Raw genomic sequence first — 25,523 nt, forward strand, 5'->3', positions numbered from 1 at the left:
GATATGTGCATTCAAAGTCTTGTTAACAAAATGACATAAAGCACAAATACATTATAAATTCCATATGAGCAGGAACCAGTCTTGTTAATCTTTTTATCTGTAACACTCATTAGAGTGCCTGATACCCAGAAGACCGACAGATATTCAATAAAATGGTGATTTAAGATGAAACTAGAAATTTGTTACTATCCAGAAAGAGAAACAAATTAAGGGTGAAAGAAAAGATTTCTCTGAGAAAATGTCATCAAATGGGGCATAAAGGAGGAGTAAGAAAAGCATTTCAGGTCAGGAAAAATAAGCAAAGAAACAAACAAACAAGATCCCCACAAAACCAGTAAGAAACCCAGAAAAAGAATGACAGAATAAAGTGAAGAATTAGAGAACAAGTAGTGTGATATAGTCTCATATTTTCTAAAGTATGTCACCCAGATTTTAATCAAATTAAGTTTGCAAAAACTATGCCCCACAATGTCCTCGATGACACATTAAAAGTTCTAAGAAACTTCATGCTAAGAAATATTGCTTAATGTAACATTTAATGAATTATCTGCAAAACATATTTGACTACTGGCACCTCCCCTCATCTCCCATAATTTCCATTAACTTCCCAAGGAAGTAACACTAGAGCAGATGCTATGTGGGTCTTGGGCTAGATAAGCAACAGGTGGTGGGGGGAAGGAAGAGTAAGAGTGGCTGGCTATGAGGTTAACTCAAATAATGGCTTTTGAATACCATGCTAAAAAGTTTGTATTATCCTTTAAGACAATGAGGTGGTAGTTCACGGTTTTTGAATTATAAAGAGTTATATGAAAAGAATTGTTTAGATATATGACTCTGAATGTGAGAGATGGGTTAGAAAAGGAGAACTGGACAAATTTTAGGAAGCCATGACTGTAGTTTGCGGAAAAAAAAAAAAAAGATGAAGCTTTAAATAAGAGCCATAGCAATACAAAGGAACAAATTTGGGGCGTCACATTTAAGAGGTAGGATCTGCAGCAGCAGTTACAAGCTCAAATACCTACAACAGGTAACATAAAATAGTGAAGATATCTGATTGTCTGAGAGGTGAAAAAAAAAAGGAAACTGAAAAAAAAAGGCAAAAAAAAAAAAAAGTGAAGATAGAATACTGAGAGGGAGAGACTGGAGCAAACATTTCTAAACGGGGAGGCCAGGAGCAGTGGCTTATGCCTATAATCCTAGCACTCTGGGAGGCCTAGGCAGGGAGATCCTTTGAGCTCAGGAGTTCGAGACCAGACTGAGCGAGACTGTCTCTACCAAAAATAGAAAAAATTAGCCAGGCATGGTGGCACATGCCTGTAGTCCCAGCTACTAGGGAGGCTGAGGCAGAAAGATCGCTTGAGCCCAGGAATTTGAGGTTGCTGTGAGCTAGGCTGACGCCACAGCACTCTAGCTGGGGCAACAGAGTGAGACTCTGTCTCAAAATAAAGAAAAAATAAAAGGGGCAATTGTGACTTAGCTCCTGCCAATCATTACCATAGGGGAAAGTACTACCCAGGTTTTCTGGGAGAAGCCAGAAGTTTGAATTTTGTTGTTGTTTTTAATTTTTTTTTTTTTTTTTTTTGAGACAGAGTTTCACTTTGTTGCCCAGGCTAGAGTGAGTGCAGTGGCATCAGGCTCACTCACAGCAACCTCAATCTCCTGGGCTCAAACGATCCTACTGCCTCAGCCTCTGGAGTAGCTGGGACTACAGACATGTGCCACCATGCCCGGCTAATTTTTTTACTTGGTCAATTATTTTTTTCTATTTTTAGTAGACGGGTCTAGCTCAGGCTGGTTTCACACTCCTGACCTTGAGCAATCCGCCCGCCTCAGCCTCCCAGAATGCTAGGATTACAGGCGTGAGCCACCACACCGGCCAGAAGTTTGAATTTTTATGTGAAATCTCCCATTTAAAAAAAAACGACTAAAAAATTTTATTTGAAATTTAATGTAGCACAGGGCCAAAGTATACCTTTGGGGCAAATGTGACCCACCAATTTGCAACCTCTGATCTATAAGACACAGCTATTGCATGTGGAGAAGATGCCAATGTTTTCCAATGTGAGTTACTGGATGTATGGTGAGAGAGGTAATGAAATGGTCAATAAAGAAAGAATATCAGGCTTTTTCTCCCCAACTACTTATACTTCCCATGAGGGAAAGATACTTCCCATTCCAGAGATGTTGTGAAGTATCTGTGGGTCATATGGCTGAAACTTTGGTGTGAATCAGAATCACCTGGAGGAATTATTAAAACACAGCTTGCTGAGCACCAGCCCCGGAGTTTTTGATTCAGGAGATCTGAAGGGGCCCAATAATTTACGTTCTTAACAAGCTCCCTGGTGGTGCTGTTGCTTGTCCAGAGACCATACTTTGAGAAGCCTAGGTCAAACCAGTACTAGGGATCAAAAATCTAGAGATCTAGGCCGGGCGCTGTGGCTCACGCCTGTAATCCTAGCTCTTGGGAGGCCGAGGCGGGCGGATTGCTCAAGGTCAGGAGTTCAAAACCAGCCTGAGCAAGAGCGAGACCCCGTCTCTACTATAAATAGAAAGAAATTAATTGGCCAACTGATATATATATAAAAAAATTAGCCGGGCATGGTGGCGCATGCCTGTAGTCCCAGCTACTCGGGAGGCTGAGGCAGGAGGATCGCTTGAGCCCAGGAGTTTGAGGTTGCTGTGAGCTAGGCTGACGCCACGGCACTCACTCTAGCCTGGAAAACAAAGCGAGACTCTGTCTCAAAAAAAAAAAAAAAAAAAAAAAATCTAGAGATCTGAAGGACTTCAGCATTGAGGAAAAATAAATAAATAAATAAATATAAAAAATCTGGAGATCAACGAAGGGAGTTAAGACTGAGGATGAATATTTAAGAGTCATTGCTAAGTAAGACTGGATAAAATTTTCTCAATAGGATTTCAGAATAAGAATGGACAAGCACGCTATCATAAAATGATATTGTGTAAAAGATGAACCAGCAAAAATGACCAAGAAAGGGTACAGATAAAAGTATTGGCAAATGAAGAAAATAAAGTTTTAATAAAAAGGAGAATAGAAGAGATACACATTACAGAGAAACTACATACAATGAGAGTTGAGGAAAGAGCACCAGATTTTGCAAATGAGTAGTCACAAGAGAACTATTTCAGAAAGGTTTCAGGAAAGTGGCTTTATCAGAGTACACTGAGAGTAGATGGTTAGGAAGATGAACCTGTGAATACAAACTAGTCAAAAAGTTTTCTAGTAAGAAGGATGGTAGGATGAATAAAAGGTAAGTTTAACAACAGATTTAAAAAGTGTTATTTCACAAGCAGTACTTGGCTTTCAGAAAGCAGGAGCATTTTCAGGGATCAGGGCAATCGCTTGGTTGGGGATAAAGGTAGCAAAAAAGTCAAGGGTATGACAGCTCAAGGTAAAAATCATTAACCTAATTTTATAGTCCAGAATGGATGTTGCAAGCAAAGCAGGAAGAGGATGTTCAGGAAAGTAGAGAAGCATCAAAGTTTCAATGAGCCAGAACAACAGGTTCAATAGGAGCAAAGAAATGGGAAAGCTGGAAGACATGGCTATGGTCTGAGAGTTGAGTTTCAAAGTTCAAGGTTTCTACCTATAGAATAGTTTCAGGTGATAATAACATCCAAAGTATTGCTAAAGTAAAGGTCTTTGGAGGCAACTTGTAGGTTTGTACAGATAGTGGCAGGAAGGCAAAGGTGAATGGAGTGAGTTTTGAAAAGGAAAAATACTGTAGGAAAATTAAAATCTTTTGCAATCTGGAATCAGGAAGCCAGTAAAGTGATGAACTTAGTCCCAAAAAACAGAATGTCAGAGAATAAAAAATAAAAAACAGGTACATAAGGAGATTTGCTCGTATGCATGGAGTCCTAAAACTGAAAAATAAATTCCAGATTGTCTCCCAACTCAGAGCTATTTTTAAAAAATTATAATGCTTTATCTTTTTAAAGGAATGTGTTTGTTGATCGTGAAAATCAAACTCCTGCAAAACACATCGACTTCTGGATACTGGGTAAAGGAAGCACAAAAGGGGATCAAAGACAGAACATTTTGGAAAAAGTAATTCACTCCACTAAATAAGTCACTCTCAAGTGGTTCTTTTTCCAAATCATAAAAAAAGATTTAATAAATTCTATTTAAAGACAAATTTGATATATATGGTCATTAAGATTTGACAATTTAGATTTTGGTTTTGGCCAATTCCAAAGTTGTAAGTCACTACTATTACATAAAAAAATCAAGTAAACAGAATCAAGACAAAGGACAATGGATTTTATTTTGAAAATTCATAAATTCTGTTTGTAATTTTAACAGATTCCACCGTTTCAATTCCACAAATAGGAGAGTTAAGTAAATAAGACATTGAATGTTGCAGTGGATGAGTTGCTTCTAGCCAGATGGTACAGTCAAAAGACTGTTTATTAGTAAGAAAGTAAACAGGGTTAAAGCCAGTTGGGTAGTCAAATGAGTATTAAAAAATGAGAGAAATATGAATAAAACAAAATTAATAAAGATAAAGAAAAAAGACTAGGAAACAGAAGTTGATAGTAACATAATGAAAAACAACAACAAAAGATCAGGTAGAGATTTAAAAAGTAATTTCCTATTTATTCACATTCCTCCTCCCTATAAAGCTAACAAGTAGATCTTTTTCATTTTTAATTTTACTTTTAAAAGTATCATATAATAATAAACCTGACCTTTATTTTTCTTTTGGAGTATAGCTCCAAATTTTCAACATGTATACATCTGTGTTACTGCTATGTAACAAACAGCAATATGTGTTACACATATGATGGATTTTTATCACTGCTGTGGTGAACAGTTTTATCACCCCCAGAACTTCCTCCTTGAAGTTTTCTTTTTAATTTAGAGATAGGGTCTCACTCTGTTGTCCAGCCTGGAGTGCAGTGGCGCAATCATAGTTCCTGTAGCCTTGAACTTTTCTGGGCTCCAGCGCTCTTCTCACCTCAGCCTCCTGAGTAGCTGGGATTACAGCCACTGCGCCTGGCTCCCTTAAAAAGTTCTGGCAACTACTGATCTGTTCTATGAGGCAATCTAATTTTATACTAATTCTTATTAATAAGAATTAAGTTTACAGGATAAGACAGCCTAATAAAGTGACTGTCTAAAACATTTAAAAGAAAAATATCAAGTAGGAGTATGTAAAATATATCTATGACTTTAATTTTCTTTAGGATTATTTTTTATTTTGGAAAATAAACTCTCTGGTTTTTTTAAATACGAAGAAAATTTTATTTGGCAATTTCACTCATTTTTCCAGTGTTGGGAAAGTTTTTAAATTAATCAATAAGATGTATGACTTTAATTTTTAATTATAGCTTTAAGAGTTCAAACACAAAACACAAAAGAAAATTAATTCAACTGCATCTAAAACTGTTATCTTGTTAAATGCACTTTAATGAACACTTTAAGATTCACAGTTATTTCAAAATATACCTCCCACAAAGAATCTATTTCAAGATAGACATAAAAAATTTTTTCTAAAGTAGTAGGCTCAGATTTTCATGCAATGGAATACTAGTTAGCAACAAAAAAGAACAAATTACCAATGTACTTAACAAAATGGATGAATGAATCTCAAAAACATTATGCTAAGTGAAAGAAGCCAGATACAAATTTAATCTAAACAGATAGAAATCAGATCAGTGGCTGTCTGGCCTGGGTGCTGACTACAAAGAGTCAGGAGGTAACTTTCTGAGGTGATGGAACTGTTCTGTATCTCAACTATGGCAATTGTTTCATGGATCTACACAACTGTCAAAATCCATCACATTGTTCACTTAAATGTACTTATTTTATGTGAATTATACTCTAGTAAAGTTGATTTTTGAAAGTTACAAGCTCAGAAGCTAATTCTCTTTTAGTCTAAATTAATGTAGATTTACAGTATTAAATTTAATTTGTTCAAGAACTAATTGATACTGGTAACAGTCATTAAATATTTGACATATGGTATTAAGAGTGTGGTTAAAAAAAATCTGTGAAATAGATAAGCCATACACTTAAAAGATCTTTTGACTGCAAAATTTTTTAATTCTCTTCATAAGCTCAAGAGTACTTTTCATGATTTGTTGTTTATATTTGTTACAAATTTTGAGCAAAAGCTAAATAGTGTCAAGATCTTCTTAATGTTTATAAAAGTATCATAAATTACCCACATGATAATCTTTTAAAGAGTGCAGCCATCTGGTCTGGTTTGTCAAAGCTGGTCCTCATTTGTGTTAGCACATCAACATTCTCCACCACAAGTTTCTAAATAGAAAAAGAAAGATCTTAGGTCAGGCACAGACCTCCTTGTGTTAATGAGATAAGAGCATGCTAGGAAATTACAATCTGGCAAGTAGGAAACACAATTCATGAAATCCAGATGCTCTATGCTATATACTTTTGTTCTTGTTTCAATAAAAGAATCTTAAAATTATTTTTATATGATTAGTGTTCTTCATTTTGAAAATTCAAGAAGGAAGACATACAGGAAAAAGCAACAAAGATAAATAGTAGGATAAAGGATCACCTCATGCTTAGACACAGAACAGCATCAATAATAAAAAGTAGACACTAAAATGGATTTAGGGAGCAAAAACTTCCAACCAAAACAGGAATTTGCTAAAGTTAAAGCTGGCCACTCCTGTTTCAGTCTTCCACAAAAAAAGAAAAAAAAAAAAAAAAAAAAAAAGCTGGCCAGGCTGGGCACGGAGGCTCACGACCGTAATCCTAGCTCTCTGGGCCAATTGTCTCTCTGGGCTAATTCAAAACTCTCTCAACCTAAGACTTGATTCAATACACAAACTATATGCCCAACCCTAATAAGTGCTCGCACACTTTGAACATACTATTGTGCGTTAGTGAATCAAAGACACCACTGAATTTAAAATACACCTTATTTTATGTGCCCCTAAAGAAAAAAAAACTCTACTATAAGACACATACAATTTCAGAAATATTAATATAGGATAAATGGGTCTTAGGAGCTATAAATTATGGTATTATTTATTGGAGGTAACATTCCAATTTTACAATTGAGGAAACAATGGTTCAGAGAAGTTGGATAACTTGCTCAAAGTTACAAAGATATTAAATAGTGGAATTTGAATTCACATATGTCTGCATTAAAACTCTTTGTTCTTAATCCTTAAAGAAATGGTTCCCAATCTTTAGTGCACATTGGAATGCTCTGGAGGACTTTTCAAAACACACATTGCTCCAGAGTTACTGATTTAGAAGATATGAGACAGAGCCAAAAAAAATTGCATTTCTGAGAAGCTCCAAGGTAATGCTGCTGCTGCTGGTATGGGAATCATACTCTGCGAACCACTACTCTCAAGATTTGTTGGTTTACTATTCTTTTTTTTTTTTTGAGTCAGAGTCTCACTCTCTTGCCTGGGCTAGAGTGCCATGGCATCAGCCTAGCTCACCTCAAACTCCTGGGCTCAAGCGATCCTCCTGCTTCAGCCTCTCAAGTAGCTGGGACTACAGGAATGCACCACCATGCTCGGCTAATTTTTTCTATATGTTTTTAGTTGTCCAGCTAATTTCTTTCTATTTTTTTTTAGCAGAGACAGGGTCTCGCTCTTGCTCAGGCTGGTCTTGAACTTCTGAGCTCAAATGATCTGCCCGCCTTGGCCTCCCACAGTGCTAGGACTGCAGACATGCCACAGTACCTGGCTGGCTTACTACTCTTAAAAAGAAAAAAAAAGTTAATGATGTCTTTTCTTGAAAGTTTCGTTTATATGTTTAATTTTTTTTTCATTTCTCCCTCGACTGCATCCTTACAAGGCTCTGACTCTCTATATTTAAAACCATTGATTAATCTTGCTGACAAACAAAATGAAAGCTGGCAGTAGTAACTGGAATTTTAACAAATTGACACAAATCACACAAAGCAAATTAGGAGTATTTAAAACTGTTTTTAATCTACTTGGTATTTTGTTAAAAAGAACGTGTTAAAATTCTTGGCATAGTTCATATTTAAATTTCCTACTGCATTTAGAAAAAAGTCCTCTAGGACCCCATGAAGAACTAGAAGAACTGATCTGTAAAATGCCAAAACAATTCCTTTGGCAGGACTGGAAGGGGAAATTGACTCAATGGGCACAACTCCAAATGAAACACCCACCCAGGAATTTTAGTAGGAAAGAAGCCTGGTTGTTTTCTTCTCCAGAAAGGAATACATACATTTCACCACAAGTACACATGCACCATGCTAAGTCTAACACAAGATGTATTCACAACCATCTATAAAGAAGCTCTGCTTTTTCTAATTGGCACACAAATTTACTCTTTGAAACAAAAAGGTCCTCAGCTAAACAGTAACTAATTAAGAACACCTTTAAAATAAAAAGAAAAAGATATAGCCACATGATATTTAGTTTGTCACTTTAGATTAACTATTTAGAAAACAAAAATAAAAGCAGTTATAAAATGATCTTTAAAAATATCACAACTCCCCCCCCCCAAACACTGTATACATTCATTTCAAAAAGACTAAGATGCTACTGGAACCATCACAATGCTCTGCTGGGAGGGTAGGAGCTACAATCTTTTCAGAGGGATATTTGGCAATATCAAAAAAAAGTAAATATTCATATTTTTAAATCCACTTTTAGAAATTTTTCCTATAAAACTGCTCAAACAAGTATGCAAACTATGTGGAAGTAGTGGTTAAATGTAGAGAATTTTATACATGTGTCTAAAACTGCTCCTTTCAGAAACCCACTACAGTGAGAGGAAAAGTATAAAAAAATGCATAAACCTACAAAAATAAAGGAAACAACAGAAGAAACAAGACCAAATGAGAGATGTCAACAAATTTCTGGAAGATGGAAAATGGAGCAAAGAATAAACAGAGGTGAAAAATTTGATATGAGAGTTCCTGTAGAGAAGACACTGCGTAGAAGCAAAAGTTAATACATGCCTCAAAAGGAAGGAAGGGATCAGAAATTGAAGACAGTGGCACACAAAGGCTTGAGGCTGAAAACAAAAGGATTACTAGGTCTTTATGCGGAGTTCTTAGTTACAATCTAACTTCTTGCCACCTTAGGAAGTTATGCTGACAAGAGGGCTCTAAATTCAGGTTCAGAGAAAGTGGCAACAGAGAATGACATAAGAATCGTGCCAGCTGGCTACATGACCACCCTCTACTGATCTCCAATAGACTTGCACTCTCCAGCTGAAGGTCACTGTGTTTGAGAAATTACTTGCAGAAATCATTTGAAGTCTAGGATGAAGACATCTTTCTTCAGAGAGGATCTGTGTTAGCTTCTGCCAAGTACCTTGGGGCACTACTTACCTAGGACTACCTTAACCCAGGCTCAAGATCTGAGATTCTTTGGACTAACCAAGCAACACAAATAAGGCTGTAAATCCTGGGGAGGGGTGAATTATTTTCAGTTCACCCTTACTCTGAAGGTATAACCCTTTGGGGTGTCTATGTAAAGAGAGTTGGGGAAGAATTAAGCAGACTTCCTACTCCCTACTTTGGGCAGGCTCTGGGTTTTGACTACCGACCCCCTTGCCCTGCAAGACCACCAGAACTACAACTCAATTTTACAAATATGTTACTTCTGAATCAGTAAATGTCCTTAGGTCAAAAGTGGTTTCCAATGCTAGGCTCATGTCTCTGAGTTCTCAGATTCTCCTTGACATTGGCCTAGATATAACTCACTATTTTTTTTTAGCCCTTCTTTAAAAGATTCTTTTTAAAATATATCTCTCCAGCTTTTTAAGTTGTCCTTCGGAGAAAAGGCAGTCTGAATTACCTAGCCTACCAATACTGGAAAGAAAAACCTGTAGGTTCTTTCGTTTCTATAACTTCAAAAATTGTTACCCTACAGAAGGTAATTTTGTTGGGCACTAAAAAATATAAAACAATTACAATCATCACTGACAGAATGAGTACTTTTAGAGATTTAACTGAATGAGATAGACTAGTATACAACACACTGAACATGTCTGTATGAAAATCACTGACTATGATCTACAGGATTTCTTTTGTAATAAAATACAAGAATACATATGGAAGTATGACTCAGTACACAAAGACTGAGAAAACAGTCATGAACAACATCTTCTGCAGTTCTTAACAACATGCAAGCAGTTGAATCCAAAGCAATCTGGATTACATCTTGAGATTGTTAAGAGGGACCTCAAACAAAATCATTGTAAAGCATTGTGCAATTCCAGAAAACTGAATCCTTAGGACTTTGTTTTGAAGAAACCTAAATGATGAAAGCACAATACTAGAAATGTAAAGATTTCATATGAAGCCTTTTGAAAAATATACTATTTGAACAAATCAGGATTTAGTATTTGAAGAGCACAAAAGTAAAAATAGAAATACTAAAACATAATCATGATTTTAAAAAATTCTTTCCACAACTAACATTAAATCATTAATAAAATATGCAAGTTATTATGAAGGTAAAATGAAAAATCAAGTCAAGTAAGGAAGATCACATAAGAGATTACTTAAAGGCTAAAATTAAAAGTTTCAGAGAAATGATGTTTTAAGTATCCAAAATCATCTTGGTTTTAGAGCATATTATATTTAATGAAAAATCCAGGTCAATTCACACCCAGGTACCTCAAAGGCAATGAATCTAAGCTCTTACACAAAAAGTTTATTGTATCTAGGTTTTTGACTCGGGTTCAATATCAAATATTTGAAAAAGAATTCATGCAAGAAACAACACTCTTGAGTCAGTGAATTCAATAGCATTCAAAAAGTCAACATTATTTATACTATTTTCTATATCAACTTTAAATCAAATTTTAATATCTAACAAAGAGAGAATACACTCCACAATATAAGAGAGAAATGTTAAAATGTAAGTTTCTTCCATTTCTTTTCAAGAATAAGAATGTATTTGATAACATTAATACTTAGGGACAAGGCTGTAATAGTAAGTTTGTAAAAGAACTGCTAACACTCTAAGATAAAATCTGTACTTAAGACCCTGAAATAATGAATAAGACAAACTTTGCTAAAAATAACTTATAAAACATACACTTAGATCTAAATATAATTGTACAAATTATAATATGTAGAAAGCCACGGTTTACGGTTAGCATATGTGAAAGAAAAAAAAAGAAAATTTATCTAATTGCAAATTGATATGAAAACAGTATGGCATAGCTACTGAAAGTTTTAGACCTATCTTAAACTGTGTTGGTAAGTACAGTATCCAGAATAAATATGTGTACCCTCACTAGTTGAGACCTCTATCTGAAACTTCTCAGTTTAGGTATTATTCTCTAAGAATGACACCAAAAAGATAGAGTTTGCACAGAGGAAATGTCATAACAATGGCAAAGTGAATGAATATGAATATATTTTATACAAGGAAGAAAAATAATACATGACAGTAGTCTTTAATACGTGAAAGGTGATTTTGTCAAAGGCAGTTGCTGCTTCTTGACATAAGAATGAGGATTAATCAAAACATATTCTTAGATATTGACTCAACATAAACTAGAGATATGTAGTAATTGATGAGGCTGCCTCATTTTCATAAAAGACTAGATGATACACCTAGAAAAATATAGCCTGTATCCTTCCTGCATCAGATGAAAGTGGGTTAGATAACTGCTGAGATCCCTCTCAGTTCTATAGGCAGTGTAGCACGGTACTAGCATAAGCTCTGGAATTAGACAGACTACATGGGTTCAAATTTTGGTTTCACCCTCTATTAACCATGTGAGCCTGGACAAGTTATTTAATCTTTCTTGACTTTATTTTTCTAATTTGTAAAACAGGGAAAACACCTGTTTTAAGGATTTAAAAGAGTATTTATAAAGAGGTTAGAGAAAGCCTGGAAAAAAGAGTCAAGAAAATTAGTTATTTTTATTTTTATATCCAACAAAAATTTACTAAGTGCTTACTATGTGTTGGCAAGCTATTACAATATCTTAGTGAAGAGTATCTCAGAAGATACAACAGCAAGGCCAGCCAGGCTGCAGAAATAAAGGAGGTAAGGAAAAGAGGAAGGCCAGATCCTTGTAGTACTATTAAGGACATGTTTGAATCATAGAAATGAATTCAGAGAGATCCAAATTAGACTATTCTTTTAATCACTGCACCATGATACTCAATCCATCAAATTAAATAGCAAAGAAGCACTAAAAATACTGAAAATTCTAGAAGTGCCTATTTATTCAGTCTGAAATAAAAAATAGTTGGCAAAAGTGAAATTGCTGAGCCATAATTCCTTTATTATCTCGTACTGAAAAGAATATAAATAAATTGAAGATGAGAAATCTGTTACCTGAGAATAGGACAGAAAAAGGATCATGTATTTACAGAAGAATGAGTCCAATAAGTAAGAATAATATTGCTTGTAAAGAACCAAAACTAGCATTTCAATGTTTGTGTATTTAAAACCATACAAATTATACAATTTATGTATTTAAAAATACATATTATAAAGTATCTAAGTTGATTTTTATCTAACTACAGACTATTCTAAAAAAATAAAAATGAGAGGATAATGATATGATAAATACCAAAATAACATTTATTTAGTGCTTATTGTATATCAGATACTATGCTGAGTACCTAAAAGTGTGATATGAACTATCTCATATAATTCTCTCAAAGTAAAAGCTTAGTGAGTTTAAACATTTGCTCAAAAGCAAAGCTTATAAGCAACAGTACTGAAGCTCAGGAGAGCTTAACTTGAAAGCCTGAGTTCTTTTTTTTTTTTTTTTTGAGACAGAGTCTCGCTTTGTTGTCCAGGCTAGAGTGAGTGCCGTGGCGTCAGCCTAGCTCACAGCAACCTCAAACTCCTGGGCTTGAGTGATCCTTCTGTCTCAGCCTCCCGAGTAGCTGGGACTACAGGCATGCGCCACCATGCCCGGCTAATTTTTTATATATATATCAGTTGGCCAATTAATTTCTTTCTATTTATAGTAGAGACGGGGTCTCGCTCTTGCTCAGGCTGGTTTTGAACTCCTGACCTTGAGCAATCCGCCCGCCTCGGCCTCCCAAGAGCTAGGATTACAGGCGTGAGCCACAGCGCCCGGCCGAAAGCCTGAGTTCTTAATCACTGGGTAATACTACCTTTCTTTTTTTAATGTTTAAATATACTAAGCTTTTAGTAAAACTGAGTCTTGCTATTTTATTCAGCAAAATATTACTATTAAATATTATTTAATATTTAAATTATTAAGCAAAATATTATTAAGATTATAGGAATTAACTTATTCTTTAATTTTCAGTAAATCAGATTACCACATTTAGAACTCTAAGTGCTAAATTTCAAATGCCAGCTACTTATCAGTACCATAAACCAGGGGTCCTCAAACTTTTTAAACAGGGGGCCAGTTCACTGCTCTTCAGACCGTTGGAAGGCCGGACTATAGCTAAAAAAAAAACTATGAACAAATTCCTATGCACACTGCACATATCTTATTTTGAAGTAAAAAAACAAACGGGCAAAAACACCTGCATGTGGCCCACAGGCTGTAGTTTGAGGACGCCTGTCATAAACTATTTTCTTCAGAAATTAAAAATGCAAGGCATAGATAACCACCAAAAAACTTACATAAATAAAAAGGTATATTTCAAAACATGCCCTTTTTATTCTGTTTATAAGTTTAAAAGTTTTAGTGGCCCAAGCTCAGATTCTTTCAAAAACTACATAGTTATTTTATATATAGACTCATTCAATATAAATCCTCTTAACACTGAGATATTTCTAAAAAGCTTTAAAAAAAAGGTTATTTACAATGTTATTGCAGTTCCTTTACCTTTTTACTGAAACATTAAGCATTCTAGAGACATGTTTCATCCAGCTTAAAGGGCATAAGATAATTTAAAAGATTGCTTAATAATAAGAAAAAACAATAAGCCTAATGTTTCCATCATAATCTGTGGAAATCAACACATTCAAACTACAAATCTGAACACATTTTTTACTTTGGCTGGAATTTTCAACCTGATATTTCAAAGAAAAACATCAAAATACAATAGAATGAAAGCTTGACCAAAAGCTCAAAAATCTGAGTTTCAGTCCTCTAGGACAAGTCAATACACCTCTTTAGGCTTTCTATTTTCTCACCTGTAAAACAGAAATAAACTAAGATGCCATCAAAAGGCCCTGCTAGCTCTTTAATTTCATTTATATATTAGAACTTTCATGTCAGTTTAAAACAATTAACACTGAGGCTTGTTTTTCACAATCTTGAAATCTTTTCCAGAAATTAATGTTTAAAAGCTAAGATTGATAAAGACTGTATTACCTTAAGTTCAGCAACTTGTGATGAAATATGCCACATAAGGCTTTCACTTAGGAATTTCATACCATACGGGCCTAGCAGTTCTGATAATGACCTCATTTCTGAAAGAAAATGTAATTAATTTCATACGTTTGACATAGCAAATACTTTAAGAAAGTTGACATTAACACATATCATTATAAAAACAAATTATTAACACAAAATCCTGAGAAAAGCCTACGGAATAAAAAAAAAAAATAAAATGCAGAAGTACTTCTACGATACAATATGCAATTATGCATATAAATGAGCTAAAATTGTCACAACAGAATGAAAAGCCAAAAGAATCAAGACATCATCAAAAAAATCAAATTTTCTTTATTCTCTAAACCATGTTATAGTACTATTCACCTGATATGTCAGAATATTCCTCTGCATTGAATGTTAATTCATTTTCTGTAGGTAAGTTCACAAATGCTTTCATAGCAGGAAAGTAAGCTATATGGCCATTGCTAACTTGTCTTAACAAAGTTTCCAGATACCTGAGAAGAAAAGAAAATTTATAACCAGGAAAAATTATTTAATTCAAAATTTATTATGGTATATATTACTGCATATAATTTTAAGTTGACTGATAATATGAATGAGCATGTATCCATAAAAAATTAGTTCCCCTAAGTAATTTATTACAAAGAAACTTTCTGGTTCCCAAATTTCTAAATGTATTCCTTACCAATTTGTGTATAGACTTGTAATAGTTGGCTCTCCATGACTATCTAAATGTTGTGTTTGTTGAAGAAGAACATTATTAAATACTCTTGTAATATCAATCTGCACATAGTTTTCTATTGACTGGAGTACGGTCATGTATGCTCTTACACTTGTAAGAAGCTCTGATGGTTTTGCAATTTCCTGTGTGGCTTGATTATACATAGTCATCCCAACAATTGACCTGTGGGGTAGAGGGAGGAGAGTAAGAAAAGAACTCTAACTTTTCCATTTATATAAAAAAACCATGCAATCTACTGATAGCTAATATTAAGTAAGCAATGACATTAACTTTAAAAAATAACTTGTTACAAAGCCACAAAATTACTATTGTCATTATCTTCCCAAGAAACAACCTAAAAAAAGAATGAATATCTAAAACCTACAATGAAACAAAAATACAAATGATTAAAAACATTCTAAAAACATCAGTAACAAAAATGATTAAAGCATAAAGAGAGTTTTAAAAATCACGTTAACATGCTGTTTGTAGCAAAGACAATGGACTATTTAGTCCACAGTTTGAATTCATTTGGCACTGTTATGTGTCAGGAGTTTTTTAGGCTTTATATAAATTGCCTACAATACTCATGCTTAATTGCCCTACAAGGTCGTTATTATCACCATCATTTGACAGATGAAAAAAAACTAAGGCTCAGGACTCAAGCAGATTGATATGGTCACTTTGTTTAAAAGTGGTGTATCTAGGCTTTGACCTAGTCTGCCTGAATTAATGCTGCCTCTCCACAAATTGCATGACAGTTAAACAAAAAAAGGCAACAAACAACTTTATTCACAGCACATAATTAAAATATAGTCCTGATTATATTTCAACAAAACACAAATTTTTAAAATAGTTCCCTAAATACTTTTCCCACATGGGCTACTCCTATTTTACTTTCTTTTTTTTTTCCTTTTTTCTTTTTTTTTGAGACAGAGTCTCGCTTTGTTGCCCAGGCTAGAGTGAGTGCCGTGGCGTCAGCCTAGCTCACAGCAACCTCAAACTCCTGGCTCAAGCAATCCTCCTGCCTCAGCCTCCCGAGTAGCTGGGACTACAGGCATTCGCCACCATGCCCGGCTAATTTTTTGTATATATTAGTTGGCCAATTAATTTCTTTCTATTTATAGTAGAGACGGGGTCTCGCTCTTGCTCAGGCTGGTTTCGAACTCCTGACCTTGAGCAATCCGCCCGCCTCGGCCTCCCAGAGAGCTAGGATTACAGGCGTGAGCCACCGCGCCCGGCCTATTTTACTTTCTTTAAAATTCCCTGAGCATTAGATCTATAAAGCCCTTAGACTTGTATCTGTTAGAATGGATCCTTAAAGACAACAGACAAATCTGATTACTAGAAACAGGCCCATAAGTACCAACTCAAGATGAAAATTGCTATCCTTGTGTGTAGCCCCTAAGACTGTGCTCAAGTGATCAGCAAAAGTAAACCCACTAATACAAGTTATTTGTCCTTGCACAAAAATCTTTCCCAGGTAAACAAGTAGTTCCCCTTGCCTTGATCCTGATCACTAAGTAGATGTTTGGTAAAAAAGAACATTTGCTTCTCCACAGATTAAAAAACCAGACTGTTTACAGAAGGAAAACAAGGGAGCTATAAACTGAATCCTACCTTCTGTCAACCAGTCTCCTACCCCCACCCACTTGAAAGTGATAAATACCAAAAGACATAACGTCCCTTTAGTTTAAATCATAAGGCCAGGCCAGGCGCAGTGGCTCATGCCTGTAAACCTAGCACTTTGTAAGGCCGAGGGAGGAGGTTCACTTGAGGTCAGGAGTTTAAGACCAGTTTGAGCAATATAGTGAGACCCCGTCTCTACAAAAAATAGAAAAATTAGCCAGGTGTAGTGCCATGCACCTGCAGTCCTAGCTACGTGGGAGGCTGAAGCAAGAGGATCACTTGAGCCCAGGAGTTTGAGGTTACAGTGAGCTATGATGATGCCACTGCACTCTAGCCTAGGCAACAGAGCGAGACCCTATCTTAAAAAATAAATAAATAAATAAAAATTAAAACAAATAAAATAAATACTAGGGCATTCTGTGTTTTATTGTCAGGATGCCAGCCTTACTCAGGAGAGCAAAAGACAGTCTTTGTTCATCACCACTGTCTTTTCAAGTCAGCTGATAACTGAACATTCAATTTAGTGCCTATTCATATACTGTTCTATTTTATTCTCTAATTCTTATAGTCTTATCTCACCAACTGTACTTCTAAGCTTTATATTATTTCAATACTACTTATGATACATTAACATTTTCTTTAATAGTGTGTAACTTTAGAAAAAGGTTGAAGCAACATTTATAAATATCACTTCAAGAAGTACACAATTCTAATTAGAATTGAGACCTCAAGTATCTAAAATCCTACTAGCTTAATTAACAGCATACATTTGAATTCAGAAAAGATGTAAAAGATCATCACTTCGTTCTGAAGTTTTCAAATATTTGACTGTGACCTACTGCAAGACATGTATCTGCTATAACTCAGTAAACATACATATATACATAACTGACAAATTTCATGCACCAATGTTTTTTGTTGTTTTTTTTTTGAGACAGAGTCTCACTTTGTTGCCCAGGCTAGAGTGAGTGCAGTGGCATCAGCCTGGCTCACAGCAACCTCAATCTCCGGGGCTCAGCGATCCTACTGCCTCAGCCTCCCGAGTAGCTGGGACTACAGGCATGCGCCACCATGCCCGGCTAATTTTTTGTATATATATTTTTAGTTGGTCAATTAATTTATTTCTATTTTTGGTAGAGACGGGGTCTCGCTCAGGCTGGTTTTGAACTCCTGACCTTGAGCAATCCGCCCGCCTCGGCCTCCCAAAGTGCTAGGATTACAGGCGTGAGCCACCGCGCCCGGCCTGCATCAATGTTTATACTTACTGCGTACAATGCTCTGTTTTTCTATTTCTTATTTCCCTCCCCCTTCTTTCTTTCTTTCAATGTTGAATACAACCTAAAAAACTGATTTCATGACCCTACTGGGTTGCCACTTGCAAGCCGAAGTATACTGATTTGCTCTAATCTTCTCATTTTGCATGTAAGGAAACTAAGACTCATAGAGATTAACTGGCTTGCCCAATGTTAATGGTTAATAACAAGTATAGGAAAAGAATTTGGGCAATTTAAGTAATTCTCAGTTCTCTATTCTTTATATTTTCCAGTTCATTATTCTCAATATTATACCAGTTCTACTAATGCTTTTCCTTATAAAAGAAAACACTGCACAGATAAATAATTACTATAACAAACTCATTAACTGAATCAACAAACAAAAACAATTTATATTCTTTCTTACTTAGTAAAGCGGATTTCCAGATGAGAAGTCAGATATTCTCGTGGAGTAAAGGTATGTTCCCATACCACCATGTTTGGTACATAATTTATAGAGAAACATAACTCTGAAAGTGCAGTGTGCAATTTATCAAGGCTGGAAAAAAATTAATAAACAGTAAATAAAATATTCAACATTTCATCATAGGCAATACAAAATTAATTTTATAAATATATCAGGTTTTATTTAGAGATAATAATTGCAGAATTTGATTATTTTTATCTCCTAAACTAAGTTCAAAATCTTTAAGGATATAAGTAACATTTGAGAATAATTTCCTAAAGGATACTATCACTCATTTCTACATTTAGATAGTAATGACTGTACTGACTTAACATACAATAGGAAGAGCTTATTGTACACTCATAATCTCCAGTTCCTGATATACTTTCTGTTACAGGAGAAGGAAAATTGTCTGAAAAGGGCAATTACTTGATCAACTTAGAAAGAAAGAAAGTAGAAAATTTACTTTAAACAAAAAATATTCATCCAATTATTGCCCATCTACACCTCCCCTCCAAACAAGTAAACAAGCAAAGAGCCCTAAATGCTACCTGTTCTGATATTTCTGTTTTAAAATAATAATATCAGGTATGTTCTACTATATCACCAAACATGCTAAAACAAAGTCTCAGATATCTGACTGTAAATAAACTGAAAATTATAGATTTTCAAAAAAATATTTAGATATATTCTTGGCCCTCAGTATTCGGTATATAAGGATAAATATCATCTACTACATATATTTTCTTCTAAAAGCCTAAATCTGTATTTTGGGCTCAAATAAACACTACCAAGCTAATCAAGTTCACAAAATTTTTTTTAAATGGTTGAGAAATGAAGAATACAGAATTACTAGTATTTCCTAGTATTGTGATACCATAAGAAAAATGAAAAAAATCTTTTACCCAGAACAAAAAGATACAAATAAAAGTAGTCGGCTTACTTGGTCACTACCAGCCTGTTTTTCCTCATGCTCTCAACGCCTGGTTTCTCTCTCTCAGGTTCCCCTTTCTTACCAGTCTGTTTTTTTGACTTCTTATTCACTGCTTGACTGATGGTTTTGGCACAATGCTTGGGAAGCAACTAAATTTAGAAAAGAATGAAACCTTAACATTATACCAATTACTCTGAAAGTACAGTAATTATTGAAGCAAACCTTGGCTGAATCCAGACTAGGTAGTAAATATCGTGCCGGTACTAAAGGACAGAGATATAAGTAAGAGCTTATTTGGGTAGTCCACACACCTTAGTGGACAACCAGAAACAGGTAAACCCTGTGTGAAGAAACACTTCATAGAGGAAATTATATGTAAGGCTCATTTAGATTATTTCTAAAAGATAAGTAAAAACATACTAGGGCAAACAAGAAATGAGAAAGAACATTTTACAGGAAGGATTAAATGGCCTATGAAAACAAAACTATGTAAAGACACAATATGTTCAGAGCCTATTGAGAACTACTAAGCAGTGGAGCATAAGGTACAAGGTAAAGTAGAGAGGTTTCAGCTATTAGAAAAGGCCTTGAATGTCAAGCTAGAGGCTAGATTTTAAACTGCAAGCAATCCTAAAGACAGTAACAATTTTTAGAAGCAGCCACAGTATGAGCAGATATTTCCTAAGGCTAACTCTGGCACTGACTTTTTCAGAAAACAATGAAATGAAGAAAATGATAACATGGATAACTAGATCATAGAACTGCTAGAAATAGTTCAGACAAGATAGGAAAAAGGGATAGGAAATAAGGCAAGTATAATAAAAATTTTAAAAAATGGCCAGATTTGAGAAAGACTTCTGAAAAAAACTCACAGTATTCAGTCACTTAGATGTGAGATAGAGGCAGGACTCAAAGATGACACAAAGATTTCTATCTAACACTGTTAATATCACTGATTACAAAAACAAGAGACAAGTGGGAAATAATTCATTTAGTTTGACAAGTAAACACAGCAAGCAAACAAGGAATGAGAAAGAACATTTACACAGGAGGAGTGCTGCACTGTACAATATGGTAACCACATGCCACATGTGGCTGTTGAGCACATGAAATGTGCCTTGTCTAAACCTTGTTGTAAGTGTAATATACACAAAAGATTTCAAATATTTAGTACAAAAAACCATAAAGTATTTCATTAGTAATATGATTACATGCTGAAATACTAACATTTTTGGATATAGAGAGTTAAACCAATAAATCTCTAAAATTAGCTTCACCTGTTTCTCTTTATTTTTTTTTTAGTGTGGCTACTAGAAAATTTTAAATTATATATGTGGCTTGCATAATATTTCTCTTGGACAGTGCTGGGCCAGAGAAAGTATATGATTTAGTCATTATACATAGTATAATCATTATTTTAAATCATAGTATAATGATTTAGTCATTATACATAGATAGTAACGAAAGCCATTGAGTGTGTTATATTTTGAAAAATGCATAAGAAATTATACTGCATTTGTGTTATGACAAGAGTTCCTTCTTAAACAAAAAGAAAATTTCTAAGGAAATTGGCAACTTCAATATTACAGAGAACAAAATGTTGAATCTCTGTAACTCCTGACATTAAACAGAGCTACCAGAGCACAAAACCAAAACCCATGAATAATATTTTCTACAAAATCAAGTTGGTGACAAAACACTACCAAGAACCACAAGACCTATGTGTCTGCTTGGAAAAGCAGAGGGGTAAGTATACAGAATCTAAAGACCTTGAGAAAAAGAATCCCAAGAGCCTATAGGTATTTACTCAAAAGCATAGAGGACTCATTTGCAGATGAATGCAAGACTCCGATAGTAAAGTTTCATGGGGCTGGAGCAGTTTAATCCCATTGTCAAAATGATCAGCTAGAGCCCTCTACCAGGTCAGTGCCCTATGCTGTGGAGCAAATGCTAGGAATGGAATCAAAATTGAGCAAGATAAAGACAACAGAGATGAAAGAAGAGAAAATAAAAGTAAATGTGAGAAAGGAAAAACAGTTAAGAAATCTGGAATAGCAAGCAGTCATATTTTTGTTAATACTAAATGGAAAGAACACACCAAAATCTGGCTCACTATCTGTTTTTGCAAAAGTTTTAATGAAACATAGTTGCCTATCTATAGCTGCTTTCCTGCTATAATGGCATAGTTGAGTAGTTGTGACAGAGACCATAAGGTACACAAAACATAAAATATTTACTTTCTAGCCCTTTACTAAAAAAGTACTAAAGAATAATCTTTAGACAATAATCTTTAGATAAAAATCACTAGAGATATCAATATATGAAGCATTTTGGAGCATCAAACACATACTTGCAGAGAATATATGCAAAGTTTTTAATAAACTTTTCTCAATATTTATATATTGGTGGTGGCAGTATTAGTATTATTATGAGATAATTTTGCATATAATGTTTAGAGTAAATCTGTGATGATGAAAAATTACAATTCTTCCATCTTCTGTGTCTTTGAAAACCAGATTCACAATGTAGAAGAAAGATGATATACACATATGTAAAACAGAAGAGAAACAGAATCTTGTAGTTCTGAATTTGAATTGTAGATATCAGAATGAACTCATGAATGACAGAGAATGAATGTGCCCTGATGAGGCCCAGATGAGACCAATATGCATCCCTAATGCCCATATCTGGATCTTGAAATACCATTTCCTACTGAAAGAAACTAGAAGGAATGGCCGATTCCAGGTCTGAGCAAAAATATGCACAAGATGAGGCTGGTATATTTTTGTCATATAAGATAGCAAGAAAGCTCTCAAGTGACAAGGGTTCCCACTGACCAAAGATGGGGCAATTTGAGCTTCATTATGAATAATAAGTATAATGGGTGAAAAATCACCAAACATGCTTAATTCTAGGAGTTAGTATATCATATTAATATGCTATATTAACATAAAATAATTTATTGGTTATCTAGAAAATAAAGGCAAAGATTCAAGCATTTATTTTTCCTTTCTTTTACACACTGTATCACTGGATAAATAAGTAGATTTAATCTTTTTAAAAAATCATTTAAATCTTTTAAAATAATGTGTGATAACTAATACACATAAAAAAACTGACAATATTTTGCAACAACCAATGAAATAATGGAATCAGGTACTACTATCAACAAAAATAAAACAACTAGACATTATGTGTCTCCTGATGAAAGAACACAAAATCTACAGTATTGCCAAAAAGTTTACATCTGTAAGAAATTATACCTGTTAATAAAATTTCATAGCAAGAGGTAATGAACTTTCTTATAATTTGAGAATTAAAAAACAGAAAGTAAAATAATAACTGGCTAACAGCTCATTTTTTTTGCCTTTATACACAAATTTCCTATCTGTAGGAAACATTTAAATTATTACCTGGTCACTAAGTGTACACTGCTCTGTGCAAATATCAGTGATGAGGTTTCGAGCTTGTTTGGCCATTTCATCTAGAAACATATTACATAAGGAAAGACTGCGATCTCCAATATGATGCCGCTGTTAAGGCAGAATAGTAATAATTATAAAAGTTACAAGATAGTACTTTGAATCAAAAACACTTTTAAAATAAACATGGACAATTAAGTTAAAGTCTTATTCTGCAATAAGAGGTGGGGGTGGGGGATGTTATAGACTTCTTATCTCATGTAACAACTAACCTACCACACTATATTTGCAAGAGATGACATAAAATAAGTACTTGGTGACTATAAAATTAACATACAATTGGGAAGAATCTTGAAAGATCAGTATTTTCCTTAACATGAAATACTATGTATTTAATTTTGAAATTCCACAGTCCTATATCCAGGACTTTTAAAATATGTAATTCTTACATATTAAACATACAATGTGAAAGAACAGATTTAGAGATTTGTAGCACTGTTTTCTAATCTTACCTCATTTTAAAATTTACATCTATTACATAAATTTGTTTATTTTTTTGAGAAAGGGTCTGCTCTGTCATGCAGGCTGGAGTACAGAAGCACAATCATATCTCACTGCAGCCTCAAATTCCTGGGCTCAAGCAATCCTCCTACCTCAGCCTCCCAAGTAGCTAGGACTACAGGCATGTACCATCATGCCTGGCTAAATTTTTTATGTTTTATAAAGACGAGGTCTCATTGTGTTACCTAGGCTGGTCTCAAACTACTGGCTTCAAGGGATCACCTACCTACGCCTTCCAAAGTGCTGGGAACACAAACATTGAGCCACTATGTGCAGCCTAATTTTTTTTTTAGAGTTGTGGGTCTGGCGGTCCTACGTTGCTCAGGCTGATCTTGAACTCCTGGCCTCAAGTGATCCTTCCTCCCAAGTAGCTGGGATTACGGGGGTGAGCCACCATGCCCAGCTCTAATTTATAAATCTTGTCACAACAACTACTTTGCAATATATAAACAAAAGAACTCAAATATTTAAATAAACTGGTTAGATTATCAATTCAGTAACAAATTCATAAGGTATTCAAATCTCTTGAATCAAACCCCATCCCTCCAAGGGAAGCAAAAACTGACCATGCATTCTTTGAACATGAGGGAAAGTCATTATATTTAATTTTTAGGATGTTACATAAGTATATGTAGACACACATTTACTCAAATCTACCCATCTGTACAGAATTCTTATATTTTTAGTTTTGGTGGGTTGTAACAGTTTGACGGGTTTTTCTTTTAATGGTAACTGGAATATTGAGTATACAATGCTATAAATCTTTACACTATATGTGTGTCATATATATGTAATATGTATTGTAAATCTGAACTATAAATGGCACAGCAATGAAAAATAGAGGATAGATTTCAGAAATGATACATAAAAATGATACATAAAATTTAAGGAAGACTTCACAGGTAATTTAATGGGAAGGGTGATAGTGAGGAAAGATTAATAGTAAATATGAGGTGTTAAGCTTGGGAGAAAAAAATCTATTAAGTCTAAAAAACCTATAAATCTATTAAAATTAGTGTTAATACCCTCATAGTTCATACGTATGAAGCCTAAAAGTACTCCCTAATAAACATCCTGCAAGCTTAACTTCTGTCTCAAAGTTGCCTTCAAATGGAATCCTGGCATACGATCTGCAACAGATACATTCCCTAGTGCTTAAAGATACTGATAATGTTACTTCTCTTTCCAAGTTTCTTCTCTACAAGTTTTGTAGTTCTAAGTAAAGGGACTAAACACAAAGTTAAGTACAAATAAATACATTATTTAATTTTAATATATATTCTTACCACACTTCCAAACTGATGTTTCTTCTTCAAAGATTAGAAGAAACTGGAGTACATTTTTGGTAGACACTTGATATCAACAAGACTACTAGCTAGTTCACTTACTCAGTAATTGGGGGGGGGGTGTGCACACCTGTCTCATAAATTATCAGCAAATCTGGATTTTGCTTAATATTATCTATTACATTAACAAGTCAGTAAAATCTCTTTTGACTTGTTTACTCAGTAATCCATAAATTCAATTTCTAAATCCTTTCAATGATAGTTTAGGAGGAAAATTAAGCATACTAAGTCAATTACTGCACATATCTTTACCATAAATATTAACTAACATCTGACCTACCATTTATTTTAATAAAGGTAATTCTAAACTTTATAATGTTTTTTAATGTATATGTAGGTCTATCCATCTATCTACAGGTATCTATTAAACCTATGTATCTATTCAAGTATTTTATTGTCCGAAGAGAGATATATTAGATGGGAAGCCAAATTAGGTAATTATGACTTTGTGAACATTCCGTTGGCTGTAAGTTTAATCTAGTTTACTATGTATACCATATAAATCACAGTACTACACTGAAATTACCTCTTCTGGACACAGTTCATGTGTGCAACTCATAAAATGAGTGCAAAGTAGCGGAAATGCAATTGAATATCTTGACTGAGAGGGTAACTCCAAACACTGTTGAAACATCTTCTCAAAAGCACGACTATAAAAACTATATAAAAAAAATCAGAATTGCAATTTTTAGAGTTAAAATAAAAATTTTCTTGATATAATATGTTATAGTTCATTTAATTTGATTCAAGTGAATGACAGTTACCAACTGGTAGCATTTACTCCTTTAACCACTTTGGTACAAGCGTCGACTCTAGTCGATAGCCACAGATGAACGCGCACAGCAACTTTAGCTGACAGCCATGATATAAAGGCGCACAGCCGAGGGTCGACTTT

General features: G+C 34.4%; 1 protein-coding gene across 4 annotated transcripts in view; it reads right to left on the reverse strand.

Moving 5' to 3' along the window:
• Positions 1 to 25,523, reverse strand: part of NCKAP1 (NCK associated protein 1) — a 105,108-nt gene that overhangs the window by 11,869 nt on the left and 67,716 nt on the right. For all 4 annotated transcript variants that reach the window (XM_020288306.2, XM_020288307.2, XM_012785785.2 and 1 more), the window contains 8 exons: positions 25,155 to 25,287; positions 22,713 to 22,832; positions 19,309 to 19,448; positions 18,327 to 18,458; positions 14,982 to 15,200; positions 14,660 to 14,790; positions 14,273 to 14,370; positions 6,193 to 6,286 (listed from right to left, as the gene is read on the reverse strand). In XM_020288306.2, coding sequence (XP_020143895.1) covers positions 6,193 to 6,286; positions 14,273 to 14,370; positions 14,660 to 14,790; positions 14,982 to 15,200; positions 18,327 to 18,458; positions 19,309 to 19,448; positions 22,713 to 22,832; positions 25,155 to 25,287 — 1,067 coding nt within the window. The remainder of the gene's footprint in view (positions 1 to 6,192; positions 6,287 to 14,272; positions 14,371 to 14,659; positions 14,791 to 14,981; positions 15,201 to 18,326; positions 18,459 to 19,308; positions 19,449 to 22,712; positions 22,833 to 25,154; positions 25,288 to 25,523) is intronic.

Source organism: Microcebus murinus, chromosome 8 (assembly GCF_040939455.1).
Source record: "Microcebus murinus isolate Inina chromosome 8, M.murinus_Inina_mat1.0, whole genome shotgun sequence".
Taxonomy (NCBI): domain Eukaryota; kingdom Metazoa; phylum Chordata; class Mammalia; order Primates; family Cheirogaleidae; genus Microcebus; species Microcebus murinus.